Below are 25,735 nucleotides of genomic sequence, written 5' to 3' on the forward strand. Positions count from 1 at the left end.
TAATTGATGTTAGGTAAAATGGTAATTGAAAAATCTATTTATGAAAAACATTACAACTTTTCAGTAGGAAGTAGCAATCCAAATATGGCCTAAGTATTTTTATAGAATAATAAAATCTAAAGGGATGAACTCTCTAAGCATAGAATTCTACAAGGGAATAGAACTTAAACGCACTTTCCTTTTATAATGAAGTTGGGCCGGCGTTGATGGGCCTTTTGTGATGCTATGGATCGGAGCTCTACGTGTCTTAAGCCAGAGTCTTGTAAGTCTAAAATTGAAATTGGAAATCTAAAATTTGAAATTATTAAGTTACTAATTTGTTAACTACTAAATATGATGCATTTGGATGTATATTATATAACGTAATTAGTAAATAGATTATCACTTATTTTGTTAGAGTAAGGTTCCGTTTGATAAAACTGAATCTGAATTCTGAAGTTTGAATTCTGAAATCTGAATACTGAAATAATTAATTTACTGAATTTTAAGCACTGAAAAAAATATATGAATGTCTGAATTTTAATTCTAAACCTATTTATACTGTTTGATAAATATTTATAACTGAATGCTTAATAAGTTTAATTTGACAATTTTGCCCTTATATCCTTTCATTCAAAAAAGAAATAGAATATATGATTTAATTAGTTTAAAATTGTTAGGTATGAAAATGACAATATTTATTTTTAAATCAAATTAATATAAAAGATTAAATATATTATATGAAGAGTATGAAGAATATATAAAAGTCATTAAAAAGAGAGAAAAGAGAAACTAAAAATCGTTAGATCGAGAATATTATGTTGTTTAATTAGATAAGAATTATGAACATAATTAACAAACAAGGATAGATTTGGTAGATAAGATAAGATAGCTGAAATAATTCTATTGATTCTTATCAGAATTAAGCATTCAGTTAGGATTCTTGTGCTGAAAAAAATACACACAGGTTCAGCACTGCTTAACAAGTTCAGCAAATAAATTTTCATTTATCAAACACTCAAAACATCTGAATGTCTGAAAAAATTCAGATTCAACACTTTTTTATGTTATCAAACAGACCCTAAGTCTTGTATAGAAAATTTAATGCTATTTAATTAATTTAAATGAATGTTCTATTTTTAACTATCAAACGTGTTTGAATATCTTAAGATCTGAACTTATTAAAATTTTGAACCGGAATATCAAATAGGGCCTTACACACACGCCGACGCGCACGCACTTACAACCCACACAATTTCATACATATTCACATATTTTCTCACTCTCGCCCAAGCACAACTGTACAGCCTCTCTTATACATTGTACTCACACACACACTCTTTCCTTCAAACACACTTCATACATACACACACTCTCTCACACACATGCATTTTCTCTTTCACATGTTCTTTTTTTTTTTTCAATTTTCCAATAGATGGGTGTGAATTAGAGGTTTTGGTTTTGAATTCCCTCTACATGTATTCTATTTTATAGCATGCACTTTTAAACACAATTTTTTTGCCAAAGACACAAAATATATATTTTTCTTCTCTCAAATACACATCTGTTCACATTAAAACACACACACACACACACACACACTCCCTCTCTCTCTCTCTCTCTCTCTCTCTCTCTCTCTCTCTCTCTCACACACGCACAATGCACACTTTTCATATTAGCATGTGGTTTATAAAATTAATACAATATAAAAATAAAACATGATATTACTATTCAGCTATATAATACACATGAAATAACATATTTTAATTCTCGCATTAAGCTGGTTATCATACGAATTTTACTATATGGATATAGCAAATTAGGACATCAACAATTAAGTTTCAATTTTCAAATTTCAGACTTTAGTTTTTAGTTTTATCAAACACCTCGTAAACGTACAGGAGCAAGACACTAAATATGAAACTACTTAGGTTTTTTATTTTGTTCCAATTTAATTAGTAGTTTTTTTGTTTATTAAATGCCAATATTATCTATTTTTCATACTAATGTTCTGGAGTAAATAAAGAATTACAAAAATATATTGGCTTTCTTTTTCTTTTTTGGGTACGTAGTAGTATTTTTTTGGGGTCTAAATATTCTACGTCCTATATATGTTATAATTTTGTGCTCGATTAAGTTGAATATGTATCCGAAGTAACACCTTTGTGTGTAATGAAGGGATAATATCAGAAACCTCCCCTGAGGTTTCTTGAAATATCACTAAGCTCCCCCCACATTTTGGAAATCTCTCTTACCACCCTTTGAATTGACATTTTCTTAACAATGTCAGCCCCTCTAAGCAAAAGTAACAATAGAAAATGCATTTTGGAGGAGGGGGAGTATTTTAGTTCCCTTCATACTCTTAGGTTGACTGATACAGTGACATAAGAAAGTTGCAATAGGTGGAAAATGTGAATTGGAGAGTATTTTTCTGGCATGAGCATTGTTGCATGACCGTTGGACATGCAACGGCTACTTTGAGAGCTTCCAGTTTCTTCTTTAAAAGGTGAAACTACCGCTTGAAATAGCTGCGCAGATAGGGAGGTAATTGGGCAAAGAAATGGCTAGTTCATCCTTTAACTAGGACACTCATACAATTAAACTAATTAAACTCATCCTTCATGGTTTATGAAATGGATGCATTTAATTAAGTAACTAATTAAACTAATTAAATTATCTGCGAGTATTACTTTCACATAATTAATTTATGTTAAATATAATACTTACCAGTTTCCCTTTTGTAAAAATATGAGTGTAATACTTTTTGAATTTTACTTACAACCATTTGTATATTTAATATAAATTAAATGATTCAAAATAAAATGTTCATAAATAGCTATTACTTTGTTCGAGTAATAGAGGAAACCCATAAAGAGCTGATATGTTATGGGCAATTTCTTTCTTTTTTTTTTTTTTACTTTCACGTATTTAATTTATGTTAAATACAAAACCTACTAGTTTTCCTTTCGTAAAAATATTAGTGTATCACTTTTTTAATTTTACTTACAAATATTTATGTATTTAACATAAATTATATGATTCAGAGTAAAATGCCTATAAATAACTAGTACTTTATTCATATAATAGAAGAAACCCTTAAAGAGCTAGTAAAAAGTGTATAATTTCTTTATTTACTTTCACGTATTTAATTTATGTTAAATATAAAATCTACTAGTTTCCCTTTCGTAATAATATTAGTGTAACATTTTTTGAATTTCACTTATAAACATTTATATATTTAATATAAATGAAATGATTCAAAGTAAAATGCTCATAAATAGCTAGTACTTTATTCATATAATGGAAAAAACTCGTAAAGAACTGGTATGTTATGGACAATTTTTTTTTTTACTTTCAAATACTTCATTTATATTTAAGGGAGGTTACTGCTATCTCTGTAAAAATATTTATGTAATGGCTTTTGAATTTTATTTGCAAATATTTATGTATTTAACATAAATTAAATGATTCAGAATAAAATACCCATAAAAACCTGGTACTTGGTTCATGTAATAGAGAAAAGCCATAAAGAGTTGGTACTTTATGGGATATTTTTTTTAAAAAAAATATTTAATTTATGTTAAATAGATAATCTACTAGTTTTTTTCATAAGAAATTATTGTAACACTTTTTGAATTTTACTTAAAAATATTTATAGATTTATTATAATTTGAATGTTTTAGAGTAAAATGTCCACAAAAATCTTTAAGAGTAAAATATTTAATTGTTTTAATCTCTTTACTTCAAATTTTTTTTCCTTTTATCAGCTGAATAAGGTAACAGAAGAGAAACAAGGGTATTATTGGCAACTGATGAAGTCAACTAGTGACTTCTGACCCCACAATCACTTGAGGGGTGGTAAGGGAGATTTTCCAAATGTGGGGGGAGCTTAGTGATATTTCAAGAAACCTCAGGGGAGGTTTCTGATATTATCCCGTGTAATGAATGTTAGGATAGTATTTTGTTTTAAATTGTTTCGTTTTGCATATGCCATATCCGTAGTTTTTAATCGAAACTATCTATGACGACGTTGAGCGGATTCGCAATTTCTTGCAACTCTTTCGTCTCGAATTCCTTATTTGTGATGCAAGATAAATTAGAGTGGAAAATATCTCTTTAAGAAAGAGAATTTGACCCAAGAAGAACACAAATGAAATGTCACTTAGTTATGCTCAGAGTTACTAATCAAATTGCTCTTTTAGTATTTTGATTGATGTAAACTGTTATAAAACTAATAAAATAAAATATTACAATAGGAACTGAAGAAGTATTAGAGAAAGGAATAGAGAAAGGGAGAGTGATATCCTTATATTCTAACAAGATCCAAAAGTCCTATCAAAGGCTTTCAATGTACCTCTATATATAGGCACTACAAGATTAAAGGTACATAAATCCTATTAAACATCCACTACTACAATAATATGAATAAACCTATGAAACGGTTTCTCCACTACATGAATAGATTAATGGATTGTAACTTCTATACATAAGTAGCCATAAAATCATGAATTAATCCTCTTGGGAATACAAAGGGACATCCACATTTTTGTTATTTCATAACACTCCCCCTTGGATGTCCATTACACAAAGAATATGCCTCGTTAAAACCTTACTAGGGAAAAACCCAGTGGGACCAAAAACCCTAGTGAAGGAAAAAGAGTACACTATTCTTGTGTAATAATTTCTCCCCCTGATGCAAATATCATTTGAAATCTTTTAATCGTCACATTCCAATATTCTTTGCCAATTGCACTGAAATATGGTACTTCAGGACCAAGTATCTCTTCATCTTCCTTTCGCGATCTAAAACGATCCTTATTAGGATCCAATGATCCGATGACCATTGGAATATTTAATATATGTGCCTTATTCATATAAAACTACTTTAATACCTTCCGGGTATAAGCAGTTTGGTAGACAAAAATTTCACTTTTCAAATGCTCAATTTGTAAATCAAGGTAGAATTTTGTTTTTTCAAAATTCTTGATCTCAAAATCCTTCTTCAAATATTCAACATTATTTTGAATCTCTTCAGGAGTTCCAATCAAATTTAAATCATCAACATATACAGCAATTATCACAAAATTTGATCCATTTTTCTTAATAAAAACACATGGACATATTGGATCATTGGTATAACTTTCTTTTGTCAGACATTCATTGAAACGGTTATACCACATACGTCCAGATTGTTTGAACCCATACAGAGACTTTTATAATTTAATAGAATAAATATTTTTAGAAGTTAATTTGCATGCTTCAGGCATGTTGAATCCTTCGAGAATTCTCATATAAATATCATTTTCAAGATTTCCGTATAAATATGCAGTGACAACGTCCATTAGACGCATATTTAATTTTTCATGTATTGCAAAACTTATAAGATATCTAAATGTGATAGCATCCACTACAGGTGAATACGTTTCATCATAATCAAATTCAAGCCTTTGTGAAAATCCTTTAGCTACTAGCTTTACACCTTTAGGTGTTTGGACTACAAGTCCAAAAACTTTTCTTGTAGCCAGTGAGTCCAATTCAAATTGAATCGCATCTTTCCATTTTTTCAATCATTTCTATACCGACATTCATCAACCGATCTAGATTCATGATCCCCATCAACTTCTATAATATCAAGTGCTACATTTTATTAGGCTCCAATTAAATTTTTTTTTATGATTTCATTCTCTTCATAAGTTGGCTCTTCAGGAGCAACCTCTTCAAGAGGTTGAATTTTGTCATGACATTTAATCTCCGGAGATATTTGAAATCAATTTATATCTTATTTAGGTAGGCCGGCCTTAAATTTATTTGTAGCACTTGTGCATGTCCTTCAGGGACATCAATTTTAATGAGAGTATTTCCTGCAGGAATAGTTGATTTAATGACTCTTCTGGAGTCGATAATATATTTGACAATTGGTTTGTAGTTTTCTGCAAATGAATAATTTCTTGAATTTCTCGTTCACATTATTTTGTATGAGGATCGAGGAAATCCAATTTTTCAGATGATTTCCTTTCGGTTGATTTCTTCCTCCCCCTAATGTTGGGAATCGTAACTCATCAGAATAAATAAATCATTTAATAGATCACTCATCAAATATTTTACGATATTTAATCATAAAAAGTGATTCATACCCGACATAAATTCTAAATTTCTTTTGGAGCCATATATAATATAAAGGGGTATGTATAAATACTTGTCGGCTCTCAAATATTCTCACTTTTGTCAAATCATATATCCATTGGGATCAGTAAACTTCTGGTTTACTGCAGGTGATAATTATAAATCAAATGAGAATGAAGACAACTATATCGATAACCATTTCTCTCTCGAATGGTTATTATGATATAATTAACCTTTATCTCACTTGATTTCTAAACATGATCTCAATTATTGTCTCATTTAGTGTCTCAATTTGATATCCGTTTCGATGGATATTCAAATTCAATAAATTTTTCGAAACATGGTAAAAAGTAGTACTTTATTCATGATAAACTTTTTTCTTACAGGGAGAAATATAGTAGTGGCTCTTCTGGAGCTTTCAATCACTTAAGCACTAACACTAATTGTGTTTGTCTCTTTTGTTGAAAAATAGTGTATATAGTAACACTTATTAATGAAATACATATCATTATCACCATAATTTTATGGGACAAATATCATCACTATAATCCTTTGATCCCAAATGTTTAACATCTATTTCTTCTTCGGGAAGAAAAGTCAATTACTATCATAAATTAAATCAATCAACATACACCTTCGGGGTGTTTAAAGAAATTGACCATGTGAAGATGATATTATAATTTTGATTCGTCAAATGTACTTCGGGACATTTATCTTCAAGATTTTTATTTTCTTGTCCTTATCATTATTATCCCACTTCAAGTGGTAACTTTTTCTCTTGTCATGGTAAAATATATATTTACCAAAATCATAGTCATGGTATCAACCATAACTATTAAATTGAAATTTAGTCACATTCACTTCTGGGAATGGACTAGAATTAGCATGCAATAAGTACAAAATACTTCTCAAAATTTCTCTTAATATTGCTACTACAGGAGCATATTAGAGGAATCAATTGTGGAGAATATCATTTTCAATATATCTTATGAGTAAAATTTTCTCAACACAATTTCAACTGAGAATTAATTCTGAAAATTGCAGAATTATGTTCTTGTAGCCATAGGTAAATTTATCATACCAGGCTTTTGAAATAATGACCATCTTCTAGTGGCCAAATATTTTCGTTAAAGAACAACCATCTTCAAGTGGTCGAATCTTTTTCTTTAAATATTTCAAAGGACAAGTAGATCCTCAAATATAATTGATTTTCTATAATAGCATCTCCAAAACTCGTTGCATCAGAATATAAGTATTTATAACAAATAATTCTAAATGTAAATAAATAGAATTAAAAGAAGAAATATTACCTTAAAGGTGTCAAACAGTATATGTTTGTGTTTAGTGATTGTTCAGCAATAGGCACTTGTATTTTTTGTGATAATTCAAATGTTAGCCGTAAGAAATTGACATAAGTTTGTGGGTCAGAGATTTACCTCAGAAATTACTTGAAGAAATACGGGCAGAATTTTGGCAAAACCTTGTGTTTCACTTTTGTTCACGGTAGAGGCTCCGTTTTCACCTTTTGCTCAAAAATAGAGACTCGTGCTGATAACGTGTTATAAAACTAATAAAATAAAATATTACAATAGGAATTGAAGAAGTATTAGAGAAAGGAATAGAGAAAGGGAGAATGATATCCTTATATTCTAACAAGATCCAAAAGTCCTATCAAAGGGTTTCAATGTACCTCTATATATAGGCACTACAAGATTAAAGGTACATAAATCCTATTAAACATCCACTACTACAATAATATGAAGAAACCTATGAAACGGTTTCTCCACTACATGAATAGATTAATGGATTGTAACTTCTATACATAAGTAGCCATAAAATCATGAATTAATTCTCTTGGGAATACAAAGGGACATCCACATTTTTGTTATTTCATAACATAAACGATTTAGTTGGGACATAAAAGAGATTGCAATTTCCTCTCTACTTTGCATGTTCGTTCTATTGCATACAATTAATTTGATGCTAACATTCTCTTATTCGTTACTCCACAGACATAGATTTTCATTTCAAAATTCCCATTAATTACTTTAAACCCAAAAAAAAAATTTGTTTTTTGAAGTTCTCCTTCCGTTGAAGCAAAGTACTCAATTGGAAGTATCCCTAGCTCAAAATAATTAAAGATTATAGTCGATGACAAGAAAATTCCTCTTCAGGCAATATCCATTTGTGAAAAGAGGCTAAAAAAAATTGAAAAGAAACACCAGAGGAACAAAACCACGGACGGAAGGCATGTTGGAAGTGGAATTTGCATTTTCCAATACCAGAAGAGTATTGTTGAATTGTGATGATGGCTTGGCTCGGTTGGTACGTTTGAGCTTTCCTTGCTCAAGTAATTATATATATGAAATTCATCAATAAGTAAAGTAAAGTAAACTAAACCGACCCATTAACGTATTGTTCTAATTAATTAATGTCCCTTTGTCTTTTGCCTTAATATGCTATAGCCGTAGCCAACATGTCTGATTCATTCAAGGACCCAAATTGGCCATTAAGACGATTCCTTTTCTTACGCGATTTTGTCTGCAGTCGCATATATATCTCAGGACAGGATTATCTAAAGCATGTTGGAAGCGCATATTAATCCAAATGAGCGTACGCTTGACTTGTTTTCAGCGTTTCATAAGTTTAACAACTTTGCGAGTTGTACAGATATTGAGTGTGCTTCAATGGCTAGTAGTGTGCAGAAGTAGGAGTACTCTTGGTTTTGATATAAACAAAATTTTTTTTTTTTTCATATTTTAGACTTTCATTTTTTTACCCTAACAAAAACTAGCTTTTGTCCGAGTTACCTTATTATGCGTTGCCAAAACTACCACTAATCAAATTTTGTCCCGACTTATCTAAGCGTGTCTCATCGATATAACCACTTATAAAAATTGTGTAACTACAAAGCATGTTTTATCGAATTTTCACCCTGATTTATCTGAGCATATATATATATATATTTTGTCAATATAGCCAGCTATAAAAATTGTAATGACAACCACCTATAAAATTCCTAGGATACAACAAGCTTTAATAAAATTCACTCAGAGAAGTATAGAAAATGTCAATTACGTATTGATTGAGATTTCATAAACTTTGTTTAGACATTAATAAATAGAAAAGCCTGTTAATTAACAAAGAAAACCGACATATCTGTTTTTGATAAGAGTTACAAATTTGATAACTTCTCTTTTATGAAGAAATATACTAATAGAAGTAACTTATAGATTTTAAGTAACTATCCTTATTAATCTAAATAAAATTCATAGTAGAAAAATGTCTAAAATACGCAAATTAGTGAAGAGTTAATAACAATCCCCCACTGATTTGTAACTAGTTTGGATTTCTTTTTCACACGACAAGTATTATGCTTAAAGAAGGTGTCTCTCAAGTTGAACCATTCCCTAGCACACAAAACCATAAAGTTGATAGTATTTGAAAATTGAACTCTGTCTCTTTGTATGAGAGAATTCTAAATTTCTTATAAAAAATAAAAGACATTCCACAAACAGATCTAGAGTAATTGTAGTTAGGTATTCTCACCAAGAGGGTGTTCGCATTTTCCAAATGCGAGATCACTTTGAATTTGGTTCTAAAAACTTAAATCTATCACCTCACACTTGCCAATTTCATTCTGCCAAAACAAAACTGAAACGTCTGTACAAGGAGTAAAAAATAAGTGAAAGTCTTGGTGTACCCAAGACAGATTTGAGATTATACTGGTTGTCCCGACTCTGTAAAAGGAGTATTGTCAATTACATAAACTAAGAGTCCTAAATGAATGGAGCTCTTTCTCTGTTACTAAGAGTTCTAAATGAATGGAGTTCTTTTTATTATTCTGTGAGATAAGAATTTAAGTTGCCAACACATTTGCCAAATGAGATGTCTAGGGAGTTTGCATTGATAAAATGCGAAGACCCCCCTAGCGGAAAGAAACACTAGAAAGGCCCTTATTATAGAATGTTTTTAGAATTCATCATAACATTGAAAATTTCTCCTCTTTGTATAGTACAAAACAAGCATTATAGTTATCTTATTTTTCACGAGGTTTAAATTACCTTAATACGTTAATGGCCAAGTGCTAATCCTGTTTGTTCATGAATTTTTACCGGAGACTATCCAACTCTCTTTCTTCAAAGTGGCACCACTTCTAAACTCGTATAAATGTAGGGCCTGTTTGGCACCATAGTTTTTTACCAAGTTTTTTAGCTACTAGTTTTTTAACAACTTTTGCTACAGGAACCCCAAAAAACTTTTCAAAGTTTTTTACCTACACACTTCAAAAATCTATACACAAAAAATTTCTCAAAAACTTTTCTTCCTTCCTCACCCAACCCACCACACCAGACACCGCCTCCACCACCTCTCCCGGCGCCGCCGGTAATCTCAAAAATATTTTTGAATTTTTGAGTCCCTCACCCTCAAAAATTTATTATATATATTTATTTAAACATATTATAAATATTTTATTTTATTTAAAATATATTTTTATATATTTATATAAATAATATATACCATATAAATTAATATTAATATAAATATGTAATTATACATTTATATAAATATTATATATTTAATATACATAATACATAGTATATATATTACACATTTATGTATATATATTTATGTATATTTATATACAATTATATTATGTATTATGTATAACATAATACATTTATACATAATATTAACACACAATATTAATTATACATTTATACATAATACTAATACATTTTTACATTTATATTAATTATATTAATACATTTATACATAATATTATATATTTACTTATTTATAATATATTAATTTATATATTTATATAATATTCATTTATAATAATATACAATTATTATATTTGTAAATATATTTATATTATGTATTATATATAATATAATACATTTATATATTTTTATATAACAATATAAATATATTTATTTATAAATGTATTATAAATGCATAAATATATATAAATATTTAAACAATAAAAATTACAAATTATAAACAATATTAATTATACATTTATACATTTATATTAATTATATTAATACAGTTATACAATCATCATATATATTTATAAATTATAATTTTTACATTTATATAATATTCATTTATAATATATACATTTATATTAATTATACATTTATAATTATATGTATATTATGTATTATTTATAATATAATACATTTATATATTTTTATATAAATATATAAATATATTTATTTATAAATGTATTATAAATGCATAAATGCATATAAATATTTGAACAATAAAAATTATAAATTATAAACAATATTAATTATACATTTATACATAATATTAATACATTTATACATTTATATTAATTATATTAATACATTTATACATAATCATCATATAAATTTATAAATTATAATTTATACATTTATATAATATTCATTTATAATTTATACATTTATATTAATTATACATTTATACATTTATAAATATATGTATATTACGTATTATATATAATATAATACATTTATATATTTTTATATAAATATATAAATATATAAATATATTTATTTCTAAATATTTATTAATATATTATAAATGCATAAATGTTTAAAAATATAAAAATTATAAATTATAAAATACTCAAAAATATGATTTAAAAATACCTCTAAAAATAATCCAAAAAACGTCTACAGTAACATTTCAAAAACTTCTACAAAAAAGTTTTTCACCTTACAAAAATTTCTACAAAATTTTTTCAAAAACTTCTACAGTGCACTACAGTAAAGTTTTAGACAAACTCCCAAAAAACTCAGGTTCCAAACAGGCCCGTAGTTTCTTATAATTAATGCCCAAGTTACTTGAGACGTTTAAACCAATATGCTCCATTAGGAGTTTGCACTCATCCTTCTTGCACGTAATTGTCAATACTAGACTATAGCAATTTTGGAATGGAAGTTTCTAGTGCTTATAAGCACATAAAAACAAAGAAACTCCTTACGTTAAGAGTAATAACAAAGCCTAGGATACAACAAAACCTTAACAAAACTCCCTCAGCCTAGTATATGAAAAAGTATCTGTAAATTACGTGTTGATTGAGTTTTATAGACCGGTGAAGAGAAAAGTTTGTTAACAAAGAAAACCCACATATCTCTTTCAATAAGAGTCACAAATATGATACAATAATAGGAACAACCTATAAATTTTAAGTAACTACCTTATTAAATTAAAATCCATAGCAGTAAGATCTCTAAAATACGTAAACTAGTGATAAACTACTAACATTTTGTATATAAATGCGCTTTTGTACTTGCAATTGATGGCAATATGAACTAAGCTCATTCTCTTCGTCCATTTTCTGCAGGTATTTTTCTGTTCATCCTTTGCTAATAAACTGATCAGTTCTTGTTCAGTTCTTCAATATTTCTTTTGCTTGTCCATTAGGAATGATTGGATCAACAAGATTCCTGGAGGAAGCTTTTTGATGCGGTGACTGCTGAAGCTCACAAGTCGCACTGCTATACTTCAGAACATCCATTGTTTTTTCCCTCTTAATCACTTTCCCTCATAGCCATATCACCTCTGTCATTCTTCTGCATATTTGATTACCATGGTCGAATTGAGAAACTTTCTGGCATTTTCTATTAAATTCGCCATTATGATATGGCTCGGCATCAGTTCCACAGCTAGTCTGATAGTCCAGTCAGTTCACGACCATTGCTGGAAACTTTCCAGCAAAGATCTGGTCATCATAGGTTTTCTAGCTGGCTGTCCGCTGGCCCTTCTGCTATCCAGCAACCTCGCGTTGTTGTACATCAGAATGAACCACAGAAGGCGATTCGTCGCTACATTTTTATTTAATGTAGCTCTGGGATTAGCCTTTTTTGTCGCACTTATTTTATTTCTCATTATGGTCGTTCCGACTGAGGAAACGTGGAAAGCCAAGTATGTCAATGAAGATGATCATATATGGCTTCCGATACAGACGTGTTTGGAACAACGGAATTTTTGCCGTTATTTCCCGGAAGTTGACGGCTGCTGTCAGAGGCCTTCAGATTGCAAAGGTCAGAAATCGACCCGGGAAGTTGACTGCTCAAAATGGCAATTCAAAAATCAAACCTCGTGCTACTCCTGTAAACGGTGCAAGTCTGCCATTTACTGTGGAATCAAACCTCAAGGGGGCACAGTAGAACGAGCTTTGATAGTTTTTGCCGTTGCCGCGTTTTTTGTGGTGATTTTGCAGGTGGTGAAATTTTGGAAGGGCTGGGACGACATAGCAAGGGACGAGTGGTGAAATAATGTGTAGAATATTAAACCAACTAGTTTTGTATCCGTTCGTTGAATGAAAATTATTTAAAAATAATAAATTATTTAATGTAGTTCATAAAAATATTTGCATAAAATACAACTTAATGTACAATCTATTATAACCTTTCTTAAATACATTACTATGTGCACATTGTTATTCAAAAATAGTCTTATAATGTAAATGTAAACATCTAATTTAGTGATTAATAATTCAAAAATGTAAAAAAAAAAAAAACATTCAATGATATGACAACATTCAAAAACTTGAAAATAAGTAAGATCAAATCTTGGTTGATCTTCCGTAAACAAAAGAATGGCCAACTCGTTACCAAAACATCAATTTTGGTACTTAATATAAATGGCTTAAAGGTTAATGTGAAAAGAAAAGAAACCGAATGAAGTATTAATAAAAGATCAGAATCCAGAATCAATCAAGTCATAGGAACACAGCAACCTTCTAAATCTGTGCACGGCTAATAGAAGCAAAACAAAAACATAAGAAGTATTTTGCTCTTACGTAAAAAACATAAAAAATCTAAATAGTCTGATGCATATTGCATGACGTGAACTGCTGTATGACAATGAACTTGATGCCTTGCCATTTATGTAATCAATGACACATTCTTGTTCTTTAGAAACTTTCTACCAAAGTCTAAAAAAACATTGAAAACTGCACAAAATTTTTTTAACCCCAGGAACCTAGAAAATAAAAAAAAAATTAGTACATTGTTGAAGACAATTAATAAATTGTCAAAGGCAATTAAAAAATCGTGTGAAAACACATAGTTTAAAAGGCCACTTTTAAATCACTAACCAAAAAGCAATATTCGTTCTACTTGAATTGAAGAGTGAATCCATAAATTGAAATAACAAATTAATTACAAAAACCTTGCCAGAAATAAAAACCAAACTGTAACTTTTGAAGACTTACTTAGAAAATTCAAATTCAACGACCTAACTATGAGGAAGGTGTAGGAAATTACAGACCACATACAACGAGTATAAACAAAGTCCAAATGCGGTCCTTCAATTGAATGGAATAAAAACGAAGTTCCAAATCCGGTCCTTGCATTGAAGTAAAAAAAAAAAATTTCCAAAAAAATTGGTGGAAAAGTGTAAACATTTTCACTGCTTGATAAAGTGATGAGTAATAGATCGAGAACCATATATATGAGTAAAAATGTAGAGTATCTGCGATAGCGATAATCTAATATTTGAATTGATATTTCGAACTTTTGAGTTGAAGATGAGAGAGAGTTAAAAACATAATTCAAAATTATTTATACTAATCCCCAGGAAATTTAGGCTTGACGATTAGGCTTAAGGAAAAAAAAGGTGAAAGAATGAAAGAAATAGTTATGGAAGGATTATCTAGAATTATAAAGGCAAGAGAAAAAAGAGGGATGAAATAACGTAGGTTATTAGGGGGTTAACTCATAAAGCACGTTGCACCTATTTGCCCTGTGGTTAAGCCACATAGGAAAGAGAAAATAAAAGGATAAGGATAAGTTGCAGTATTTTGTCATGAGCAATGGTATTAGTTAATTTGGGCTGCAAGATGATTAGCAACTAGATTGTTCTAATATTTTACTAGGAGAAGGATTAAAAGAAGGAGAAGAGAAGAATAAATTCATAATATTGTGTTATATTCTAATTTAAAGAAGGAAAAGTAGAGAAACATGAATTGGATAAAAAATTGATTTGGGAATATATATTTATATATATATATATATATATATAGGAGCGAACTAATTTTTGAAAACTTGCTTCTTGCTTCTTTCAAAAATAAAATAAAAAAGAAAAAAAGAAACTACATCTTGCTTACCGTGCAAGTCCATCTTGCTTCCGCCGCCATGCCATCATCAATTAGCTAACGCAGAATTAAAAAAATAATAATAAATAAATCAAGAAGGCATAGTAAGGAATGAACTAATTAATTGAACTAATGTAAATTGGAAGACCTTACATATGCATTGTGCATTCCCATGATCAAGATATTCATATGCAATCATTTTAGTATAAAATTAAACCTACATTAAAAAAAAAAGATCCGATAAATAAAGTAAATTAAGATGGCATGAAAAAAAAAGAATTTACCATACATTCATATAGTCAACAAAAATACCATGCAAAACCCATGCATTCTCAAAAATTATCTTGTACGCCTAAAAATCCTAACTTTTTTTATTCTTCTGTTTTGAGAAAATGTGGAATTAGCTACTCGCTCCATCCCTAGTTTTTATTTCAATTTGTCCCAAAATATTTGTTATGGTAAAATGGATGAATTAGCCTTAACTATTCCTTTGTACTCTACCGACAATTTTCAAGAAAAAGCACTTAAGTCGTAGTTGCCCAATAAATAATGTTAGAATTTTCATTTTGATAGCTGTGCCTCTTTCAGAATTCTAAACAACTAACCAATTATTGAAATATAATTTAAAGGCAATAAGGGAATAGTTGCTTTGGTAACTGATGTGTAAACTTATGTAACTTTGACTGGTACATACAAAATGAAGAGGAGGGACGACAACTTTTTGCACTAAAAAGAATTCTCACTCAACCCGAGCAACTTTTGAGTATTTTTTTCTCATATGCCTAATCATGCGTCATGCAATCACTATAACATAAAACATCAACATTCTTCAACTGCATCCCTATTCTGGGTTGTTATGGAGCTGTTCATTTTGTTATACAGCAACGATTTGTATAATTTGTTATTAAACGACAGGTTTATCAAGAAAAAACAGGAAGAAGCAGAATGTCCATTAACTAATGAAGATGAAATATAGGAATTAAAAACCAATTTTTCAAAATCTACCAGGATTAAAAAAAAAAAAGAACAAATATTCAAAATCATGGATAGGAAAAAAATCGTAACTTGAAACTACTAATATTTGGTTATGCAGGGTCAAGATTTGACATAATTAGAAAAAATCTAAATTTTATTTAGAGTCCACCTACAAAAAATTAACTATAAATCACACATTTCTAAATAATAGACGCACATATAAAAATCTTTAAAATCGAGAAGGTGGGTTATCTATTAATATTTCACTCTGTCGCTTAAGTCGTATATTGTTTAGTATAGAATTTTCCTTCTATTTAACCGCGTGTAATGCTTTTCATCAACGACGAGCAGGCTTTTGTTTTGGAAAGATGAGGAATGCTAGATCCTTAAGTTCCCAAGAATCCCAACTTGATATATCGGCTTGAAGTAGCTAAACAAAAAATCTGTGGGAGAAGACTTGCACAGATGTTTGTGGGGTTCAAAGAGATTGATATTACAGTAGATTGGAGATTTATAATGTAATATTTCTTATTTTCTCTTTCAGGGTATACCTTTCAAATCTTTTAGATCTATTGTTCACGTGACATGTCTACTGATTTATTTTTTGTTATTGGTGCATATCTCATAAATGTAATTATGATTTTTATATATTAAAAAAAAAAGTGTGCTTAACTTCTCAAGTTTGGATTCTCATAATTCAAACTAACTAGTTGACTTAATTGTTCCAAAATTTATTGTTGAAATTAATTGCTGACGGTGATCCTCAACTTTTTCTATTTAAATGAAGAAGTCCATACACTTCTCACTGCATTCTTGGTTGGACAATTTTCTCTTCTACCTTGTACTGGTAAAGTATTCTCTTGTATACATCTTTTGTATATATGCCTAACGTTTGCCTAACGATTATCTTCTAAATATTAAGCAGGAATGGCTTCCTTTGGTCGATTTTGCTTGTTCGCCTGGCTTTTGTGGGGAAACTTAGGAGTCCGAGGCGATGACTCGGCGATCGTTGGTGTATGCAAAAAGATTGGCATGTATTATGATATGTGCTATGACTGCCTAAAGAGCAACCCACAAGAACCAGATTTTGCTGCCAAATCCATAATATGCGCCACTGATGCATATGTTATCCTCCGAAAATCAGCTTTCGATTTTTCGTTGAATTCTACTGGCCGCTTTCGGGAGGTGGCCCAATTGTGTGTGGATCAATTTGACATAACTTTGGGTTACTGTAAAGCCGCGTTTAAAGCATGGAGATTGAAGCGAAAACTAGCCACCTTAGCATTTCTTCGCAGCGGTTTGGATTATTACTTCAAGTGCGTTAATCACGTCTTCGAACCCGTTCCAATTGAATATGTCGTACAATTAAATACTGCTAAAGATTTCAATGAGGTGTCACTTGAAATTGTCTCTCTACCATGATCGTAGTTTTGATCCAATTTTTGGATAGCTAATGTAAAATATATCATCTTAATCTTCATGGGCTTCAGTTGATGGGTATTTTTCTTAATATATACTTGCTTACCGTTTTTATTCACTCTATGTTTATCCATGCTTCACAAAATAAATTATATATTGATTTTGATGGTATGAAGTCATCCATCCTTTCTTTTTTCATTTATCTTTGTGCACTATGAGAAATGATGCCATTTTCATTTATCTTCAGTGCGTTGTATTCTAATTTAAAGAAGGAAAAGTAGAGAAATATGAATTGGGTAAAAACTCGATTTGGTAACAATATTATATATATGTATATGTATATGTGTGTGTGTATGAGCGAGCTAATTTCTAAAAACTCTTGCTTCTCTCAAAAAAAAAAAAAAAAGCCTTACATCTTGCTTACTGTGCAAGTCCATCTTGCTTCCATCGCCATGCCATAATCGATTAACTAATGCAGAATTTAAAATAAATGGATGAATAAAGTGTTGGGTTTTTTGGGCTCCCAACTTATGTAGAAAAGTCAAAAAATTAATGGGTAATTGTCTAAGCCCATTAAGGAGCTGCCCTACCTATTTATAGGTCAAATTAGGTTTATTGTTAAGGCAGAAAAAGTGAAAAACGCAGAAAAATTCTGGAGAAAAATTTCAGCAAGTTTCTGGTTTGAGCAGTTGCGGTAAATCACTTGATTGACATAGCAACCAACGTCTGATCGGCCTGAAATTTTAACTGAAGGTAGAGGACATCCACTTCTACATTCTGACGGTGGGATCGGATTTGAACAGTTCAATCTTTAGTTATAAATTTTGGACTGCTGCTGTTTCTGATGAAGTTTTTCACAGCTTTTGCTCTTTATTTGGGATTTGGTGACTTTGTTGATTGTTTAAGACCATATCTCAATTGTGTACTTGCTGAAAGTTATACTCTACTTTTAATTGGTGATAGTGGAGTAATTTGTGGTGGGCTTAAGAGTCTCGTGGTTTTTCCTCTTCACATTGGAGAAGTTTTCCACGTAAAACTGTGTCTTCTTGTGGTTGATTTTTTTTGTGTTTGTGAGCTGATTTATCTTCCATTAGTTGCTGGATTTTGTCTTGTATTACGCTCCTAATCTGTTCTAACAAATTGGGGAGATTTTCGCTGTGTGTTGTGGTTATTCGAAACCCGATACCTCCCAACATAAAGAAGGCATAGCAAAGAATGAACTAATTAACGGAACTAATATAAATAGGAAAATTGATTTAAAGGTGTTAGATGTTCAAATGCAATCCTTTCGGTACAAAATTAAACCTACATTAAAAGAAAGATCCAATAAATAAAGCAATTAAGAAAGTACGAAAAAAAGTAAGTACTTACCATACATTCATATAGTCAACAAAAATACCACGCTCAAATTTCATCTAGTACACCTAAAAAACCTAACTTTTTTTATCCTTCTGTTTTTTGAGAAAATATGGTATTAACTGCTCACTCCATCCCATTTTATGCATCCCAGTTTCCATTTCAATTTGTCCAAAAATATTTGTTTTGGCCAAATGGAAATGAATTAGCCCTAACAATTCTATTGTACCCTTCCGACAATTTTCATAAAAAAGCACTTAAGTCATAGTTGCCCAATAAATAATGTTACTCCCTCCGTCCCACTTTGATAGTTCTGTTTTCTTTTTTCGTCTGTCCCAAATTGTAGTCCACTTTCCAATTGAAAAATGTAGTTGTATTTTAATTTTCCTAAATACCCTTATTTAATGTAAATTGTTGTTACTATAAACCTATCCCATTTAATGAGGGTTGATTCTTTTTTTACCATCAATTCAAGTTCCCATAAAATTGTACTCTATTTAATGTGAGGCTATTTTAGGAAAATAGCAATCTAAATTTACTTTTCCAACAAAATTAACTATTTTTTTTTAAACTATGCGAAAAAAGAAACAGAACTATCAAAAGTGGGACGGAGGGAGTAGAATTTTCATTTTTTTCGTTTTGATAGTTGTGCCTCTTTTTAGAATACTAAACAACTAACCAATTATTGAAATTTAATTTAAGGGCAATAAGGGAAATGGCAGCTTTGGTAACTAATGTGTAAACTTACCTAACTTTGACTGGAACATACAAAATGAGGAGGAGGGAGTACAACTTTTTTGTACTAAAAAGAATTCTGATTGAACCTTAGGAAATCTTTAATATTTTTTCTCACATGCCTAATCATGCGTCTGCTAATCAATATAACACAAAACATCAATATTCATCAACAATTGCATTGCATGCGTCCCTATTCTGGATTTTTATGGAGCTGTTCATTTTGTTATATGGCAATGATTTATATAATTTATTATTAAACCAAAGGTTTATCAAGAAAAAACAGGAAGAAACAGAATGTTCATTAACTAATGAAGATGAAATATAGGAATTAAAAATCAAAATTTCAAAATCGACCAGGATAAAAAAAAAAAACAAAAATTCAAAATCATGGATAGGAAAAAAATTGTAACTTGAAACTACTAATATTTGGTTATGCAGGGTCAAGATTTGACATAATTAGGAAAAAAATCTAATTTTATTTACAGCCCACCTACAAAAAATAACTATAAATCACACATTTCTAAATAATAGATACACATAAAAATCTTTAAAATCGAGAAGGTGAGTTATTTATTAATATTTCATTCTGTCGCTTAAGTCGTATATTGTTTAGTATAGAATTTTCCTTCTATTTAACCGCGTGTAACACTTGTCATCAACGACGAGTAGGCTTTTTGTTTTGGAAAGATGAGGAATGCTAGATCCTTAAGTTCCCAAGAATCCCAACTTATAATATATAAAGTAGCTAAGCAACAAAATTTGTGGGAGAAGACTCGTACATATTTTGGTGGGGTTCAAAGAAATTGATATCATCATTTACAATAGATTGGAGGTTCATCATATAATATTTCTTATTTTCTCTTATAGGGTATATCTTTCAAATCCTTTAGATCTATTGTTCAGGTGACAAGTCTAGTGATTTATTTTTTGTTATTAGTGCAGATCTCATAAATGTAATTATGATTTTTATTTAAAAAAAAAGGTGCGCGTAACTTCACCAAGTTTGGATTCTCGTAATTCAAACTAATACTAGTTGACTTAATTGGTCCAAAATTTATTGTTGAAATTAATTGCTGACGGTGATCCTCAACTTTTTCTATTTAAATGAAGAAGTCCATACACTTCTCACTGCATTCTTGGTTGGACAATTTTCTCTTCTACCTTGTACTGGTAAAGTACTCTCTTGTATACATCTTTTGTATATATGCCTAACGTTTGCCTAACGATTATCTAAATATTAAGCAGGAATGGCTTCCTTTGGTCGATTTTGCTTGTTCGCCTGGCTTTTGTGGGGAAACTTAGGAGTCCAAGGCGATGACTCGGCGATCGTTGGTGTATGCAAAAAGATTGGCATTTATTATTATATGTGCTATGACTGCCTAAAGAGCAACCCACAAGAACCAGACTTTGCTGCCAAATCCATAATCTGCGCTACTGATGCATATGTTATCATCCGAAAATCAGCTTTCGATTTTTCGTTGAATTCTACTGGCCGCTTTCGGGAGGTGGCCAAATTGTGTGTGGATCAATTTGACATAACTTTGGGTTACTGCAAAGCCGCGTTTAAAGCATGGAGATTGAAGCGAAAACTAGCCACCTTAGCATTTCTTCACAGCGGCTTGGATTATTACTTCAAGTGCGTTGATCACCTCTCCGAACCCATTCCAAATGAATATGGCATACAATTAGATACTGCTAAATCTTTCAATGAGGTGTCAATTAAAGTCGCCTCTCTACCATGATCATGGTTTTGATCCAAATATTGGATAGCTAATGTAAAATATATCATCTTAATCTTCATGGACTGCAGTTGATGGGTTACCATTTTCATTCACTTTATGTTTATCCATGCTTCACAAAATAAATTATATATTGATTTTGATGTTATGAGGTAAATTTCATAGTCAGGCATCCTTTTGAAGCATATATAGATAACTTATACGACTAATATAAATTGGTAGGCCTTACACATGCATTGTACATTCCCATAATCAAAAAATTAGATGTTCATATGCAATCATTTTAGGATAAAATTAACCCTACATTAAAAAAAAAGATCCGACAAATGAAGTAAATTAAGAAGGCACGAAAAAAAGTTAGAATTTACCATACATTCATATGGTCAACAAAAATACCGCGCAAAAGCATTGCGTTCTCAAAAATCATCTTGTACACCTAAAAATCCGAACATTTGTATTCTTCTGTTTGAGAAAATGTGGTATTAACTGCTAGCTCCATCCAATTTTATACATCCTAGTTTTTATTTCAATTTGTCCAAAAATATTTGTTGTGGTAAAATGGAAAATGAATTAGCCCTAACTATTCCTTTGCACTCTTCCGACAATTTTCAAGAAAAAGCACTTAAGTCATAGTTGCCCAATAAATAATGTTGGAATTTTCATTCTTCTCATTTTGATAGCTGTGCCTCTTTTTAGAATACTAAACAACCAACCAATTATTGAAATTTAATTTAAGGGCAAAACATCAATATAACACAAAACATCAATATTCATTAACAACTGCATCTCTATTCTGGGTTGTAATTGAGGCTGTTCAGTTTGTTATATGGCAACGATTTATATAATTTATTATTAAACAATATGTTAATTTATCAAGAAAAAACAGGAAGAACCAGAATGTTCATTGACTAATGAAGATGAAATATAGGAATTAAAAACCAATGTTTCAAATCCCCAAGGATAAAAAAAGAACAAAATTCAAAACCATGTATAGGGAAAAAAAAAATGGTAACTTGAAACTACTAATATTTGGTTATGTAGGGTCAAGATTTGACATAATTAGGAAAAATCTAATTTTGTTTAGAGTCCACCTACAAAAAAAAATTATAAATCACAACATAAGAAGGTGAGTTCTTTATTAATGTTTGTTTTTTTGGCTTAAGTCCAATATCGTTTAGTATAGACTTTTCCTTTTATTTAACTACGAGTAACACTTGTCATCAACAACGGGCAAGCTTTTGTTTTGGAAAGATGAGGAATACTAGATCCTTAAGTTCCCAAGAATCCCAACTTGATACTTGGGTTTGAAGTAGCTAAACAAAGAAAATCTGTGGGAGAAGACTTGCACATATGTTTGTGGGGTTCAAAGAGATCGATATCATCATTTACAATAATGATAGATGTTGAACCTAAACAATAATAAATGTCTATTCAAATAAAATATAAATTTTTGTATATAGCAGTGAGTAGAGTCAAATCTACGGGAACTAAAGAAAATTCATTTTTTCTAGAATTTAGAATACGGGAAATTTTTATAAAATTGAGAATAATTAAATAATTTAGATAAATAAATAAATAAATAAAAATTAAATGATAATTTATTAAAATTGAAGTAATAATAGATAAACTCTAACCAAGGAATAAGTTTGAAAATGATTCACTCAATTGATCATTGATACAATAATAATTTCGTTTATTAACTGATAAATAAGTTATAATTGCCAAACAAATAATGACGGTTAATTTTCCTTATGTATTGGTAATTAAGGTCAATTAAGGTATGACCGTTAATCACTGTCCTAATCAAGAAATAACTCTAGGTATGATTTTAGAGTTCAATTTTCTAGTTCAAATAACATGTTACGAGGGTTATTTTAAATTAGTTCATATGTCTCCCTAACACATTCAACCATGCCAGTTACCACTAGTTTAAAGTAATTAAATAATTATGGATTTAACTACTCTAATTAATTTTAGATTATTAGACTAATTTAAACACTAGACCCTAGATATTCAAATAATATAAGAACCAAAAGAAATTAAATCAAGGAACATACAAATGTCATTAAATAAAAGAAATAAATATAATCAATCTTTTATCACAATTTTAACTAAATCAAATTCTCTGTTGTTCCTTGACTAGAACGAAGAGCTGGGTTCATCTCTCTTGAAGAAAATGCAAGCAAAATAGTTGCAGCAATTGCCAAGAACATTCTTCCATTATCAGATGAGGAGTCAAGACGAAAAAGGAAAAAGAAAACGTTATTAGGAAGAAATACCTTGAGAGAGCCCATCAAAAAATCTAATATGTAAGTTAAGAATCTAATTCTGACCCAAAAACTTAAACTACTAGGTCATGAACCCTTATTTATATATATTAATTTTTTCATCTCTCGAACCAATGTAGGATATAATTTTTTACTCATGAACCTAACAAATTTCTCCCTTCATAAGTATCTCCTCACATTAAATTCAAATTTACAAACTCTTCTTCAAGCCTATTTTAATATTCAATGCAATCCCACCTTAGCACGTAAGATCACATCTTCTCCCAATCATAGATCCATTTTTTTTCCAAGATCCAAACTGAATTTTTGGACCCTTGCCAATTCTTAACTCCTTGGTCTAACATTAATTGGACCTCCTACCGAACCATGGTGCACCTGATCCAACACTAGTTAAACTCTTTAACACTTGGACACTTTGATCCACCATTAAGAAGAAAATTTTCACCGATCCAATTTCAAGAAGAATATACTTGCCCATGAGTTTCCCCCTTTATGAATAACCCCTTATATTAAATCCAAGTTTACATGCTTTTCCTCAAATCTACTTTAATACTCAATGCAAACCCAATTTAACACTTAAGGTCACCTTTTCTTCCAATCATGGACTCACTCTTCTTCAAGATCCAAACTGAATTTTTGGATACTTGCAAACCCTTAACTTCTTGGTCTAACATTAATCGGATCCCTTGTCAAACCCATGGTGCATCTGGTACAATACTAATCAAATTCTTTAGTACTTTGACATTTCGATCCACCAATAAGAAGAGAATTTCACCGATCCAATTTCGAGAAAAATTTGCTTTGTTCATGAGTAACTCAATCTTGCAACATGAAATTCTGATACCACTTGTTAAAAAAAAAAATGCCTCAAGAGTGCCTATCAAAAAACTCAATATATAAGTTAGGAACCCAACTCTAATTCAAAAAAAGTAAACTATTAGATTTCGAACCCTTACTTATATATTAAGTGTTCTTTTTCTATCTCTCAAACCAATTTGGGACATAATCCTTTACTTATTAATCTAACAAATCTCTCATTACATGAGTAGCCCTTCATATTATATTCAAGTTTATAAACTCTTTTTCAACCCCACTTTAATATTCAATACAAGTCTACCTTAACACCTAATGTCCCATCTTCTCCCAATCATGGACCCACTATTCTTCAAAATTCAAACTAAATTTTTGGATCTTGGTCTAATACTATCCGGATCCCGTGCCAAACTCATGACACACCTGGTCCAACACTAGCCAAATTTTTTAACACTTTAGAATTTCGATCTACTACCAAGAAGAGAATTTTCACCAATTCAATTTCAAGAAGAATCCACTTGTCACGAGTAACCCAATCTCGTAATATGAAATTCTAATACCACTTGTTAGGGAAAAAACGCCTCGAATTGATAGGGTGTAAATTATTGGTTATTTTATTGTTAATTTCCCCTTTTATCCTTGCCAAATATTGTTTTAATTATTAATATTTACTTATATTTGGTATTGGACCCAATTTCAGGAATTGAAGCAGAAAATTACCAAAAAGGAGGGACTTGTATGAAAAAATGCGGACTTCTAAGGGCTTCAACCTTTGGGTCCTTGAATTGATGGGGACCACAAGCTTGTGCAAGGCATTTAGTCATTTGGGCTTTTCAAAGAAAGCAACGCAGAGAGACTTGGAACAACAAGTACTTTGGAAACTTTGTCCACATGTGCGGGGACCACGGATAAGAAACATGAGTCATTTGGACTCTATGAAAAGAAACGTACAAGACTTTGAATTTGGTATGGGGACCACTAGAGATAGCATTAGACTTCCTTTTGGCTTTAAAAAGGGAGAAACGTACGAGAGGTTTATCAATCAATAGTTTTAGTTTAAGCTTTTAGCATAGTTTTAGTTTTCTTTTCTTAGTTTTTTCGCATGGTTGTTCTCCATTAATGGAGGACTAACCTCTCAATTCTAGTCAAGGGGACAACTGAAGACTTGGTTCAATAATTACTGTGAGATCGAATTTATTTTAATT

At 30.3% G+C, this 25,735-nt stretch overlaps 2 protein-coding genes and 1 long non-coding RNA gene across 3 annotated transcripts; all 3 read left to right on the forward strand.

The window, feature by feature from the left end:
- Positions 1-12,379: 12,379 nt before the first annotated feature.
- On the forward strand, positions 12,380-13,524 carry LOC140007989 (uncharacterized). The gene is made up of 2 exons (XR_011815409.1): positions 12,380-12,445; positions 12,526-13,524. It is a non-coding gene; the product is annotated as an uncharacterized lncRNA (long non-coding RNA).
- Positions 13,525-17,002: 3,478 nt separating this feature from the next.
- Positions 17,003-17,688, forward strand: LOC113691930 (uncharacterized). Its single transcript, XM_027210256.1, has 2 exons — positions 17,003-17,024; positions 17,103-17,688. Exon 2 carries the CDS (start codon positions 17,105-17,107, stop codon positions 17,597-17,599), a length of 495 nt encoding a protein of 164 aa, XP_027066057.1. The 5' UTR covers positions 17,003-17,024; positions 17,103-17,104; the 3' UTR covers positions 17,600-17,688.
- Positions 17,689-20,839: 3,151 nt separating this feature from the next.
- Positions 20,840-21,535, forward strand: LOC113691872 (uncharacterized). The gene is made up of 2 exons (XM_027210195.2): positions 20,840-20,860; positions 20,936-21,535. The coding sequence occupies exon 2, from the start codon at positions 20,938-20,940 to the stop codon at positions 21,430-21,432; it is 495 nt and encodes a 164-aa protein (XP_027065996.1). The 5' UTR covers positions 20,840-20,860; positions 20,936-20,937; the 3' UTR covers positions 21,433-21,535.
- The last annotated feature ends 4,200 nt before the right edge of the window (positions 21,536-25,735 follow it).

Source organism: Coffea arabica, chromosome 6c, assembly GCF_036785885.1.
Source record: "Coffea arabica cultivar ET-39 chromosome 6c, Coffea Arabica ET-39 HiFi, whole genome shotgun sequence".
In the NCBI taxonomy this organism is placed as follows: Eukaryota; Viridiplantae; Streptophyta; class Magnoliopsida; order Gentianales; family Rubiaceae; genus Coffea; species Coffea arabica.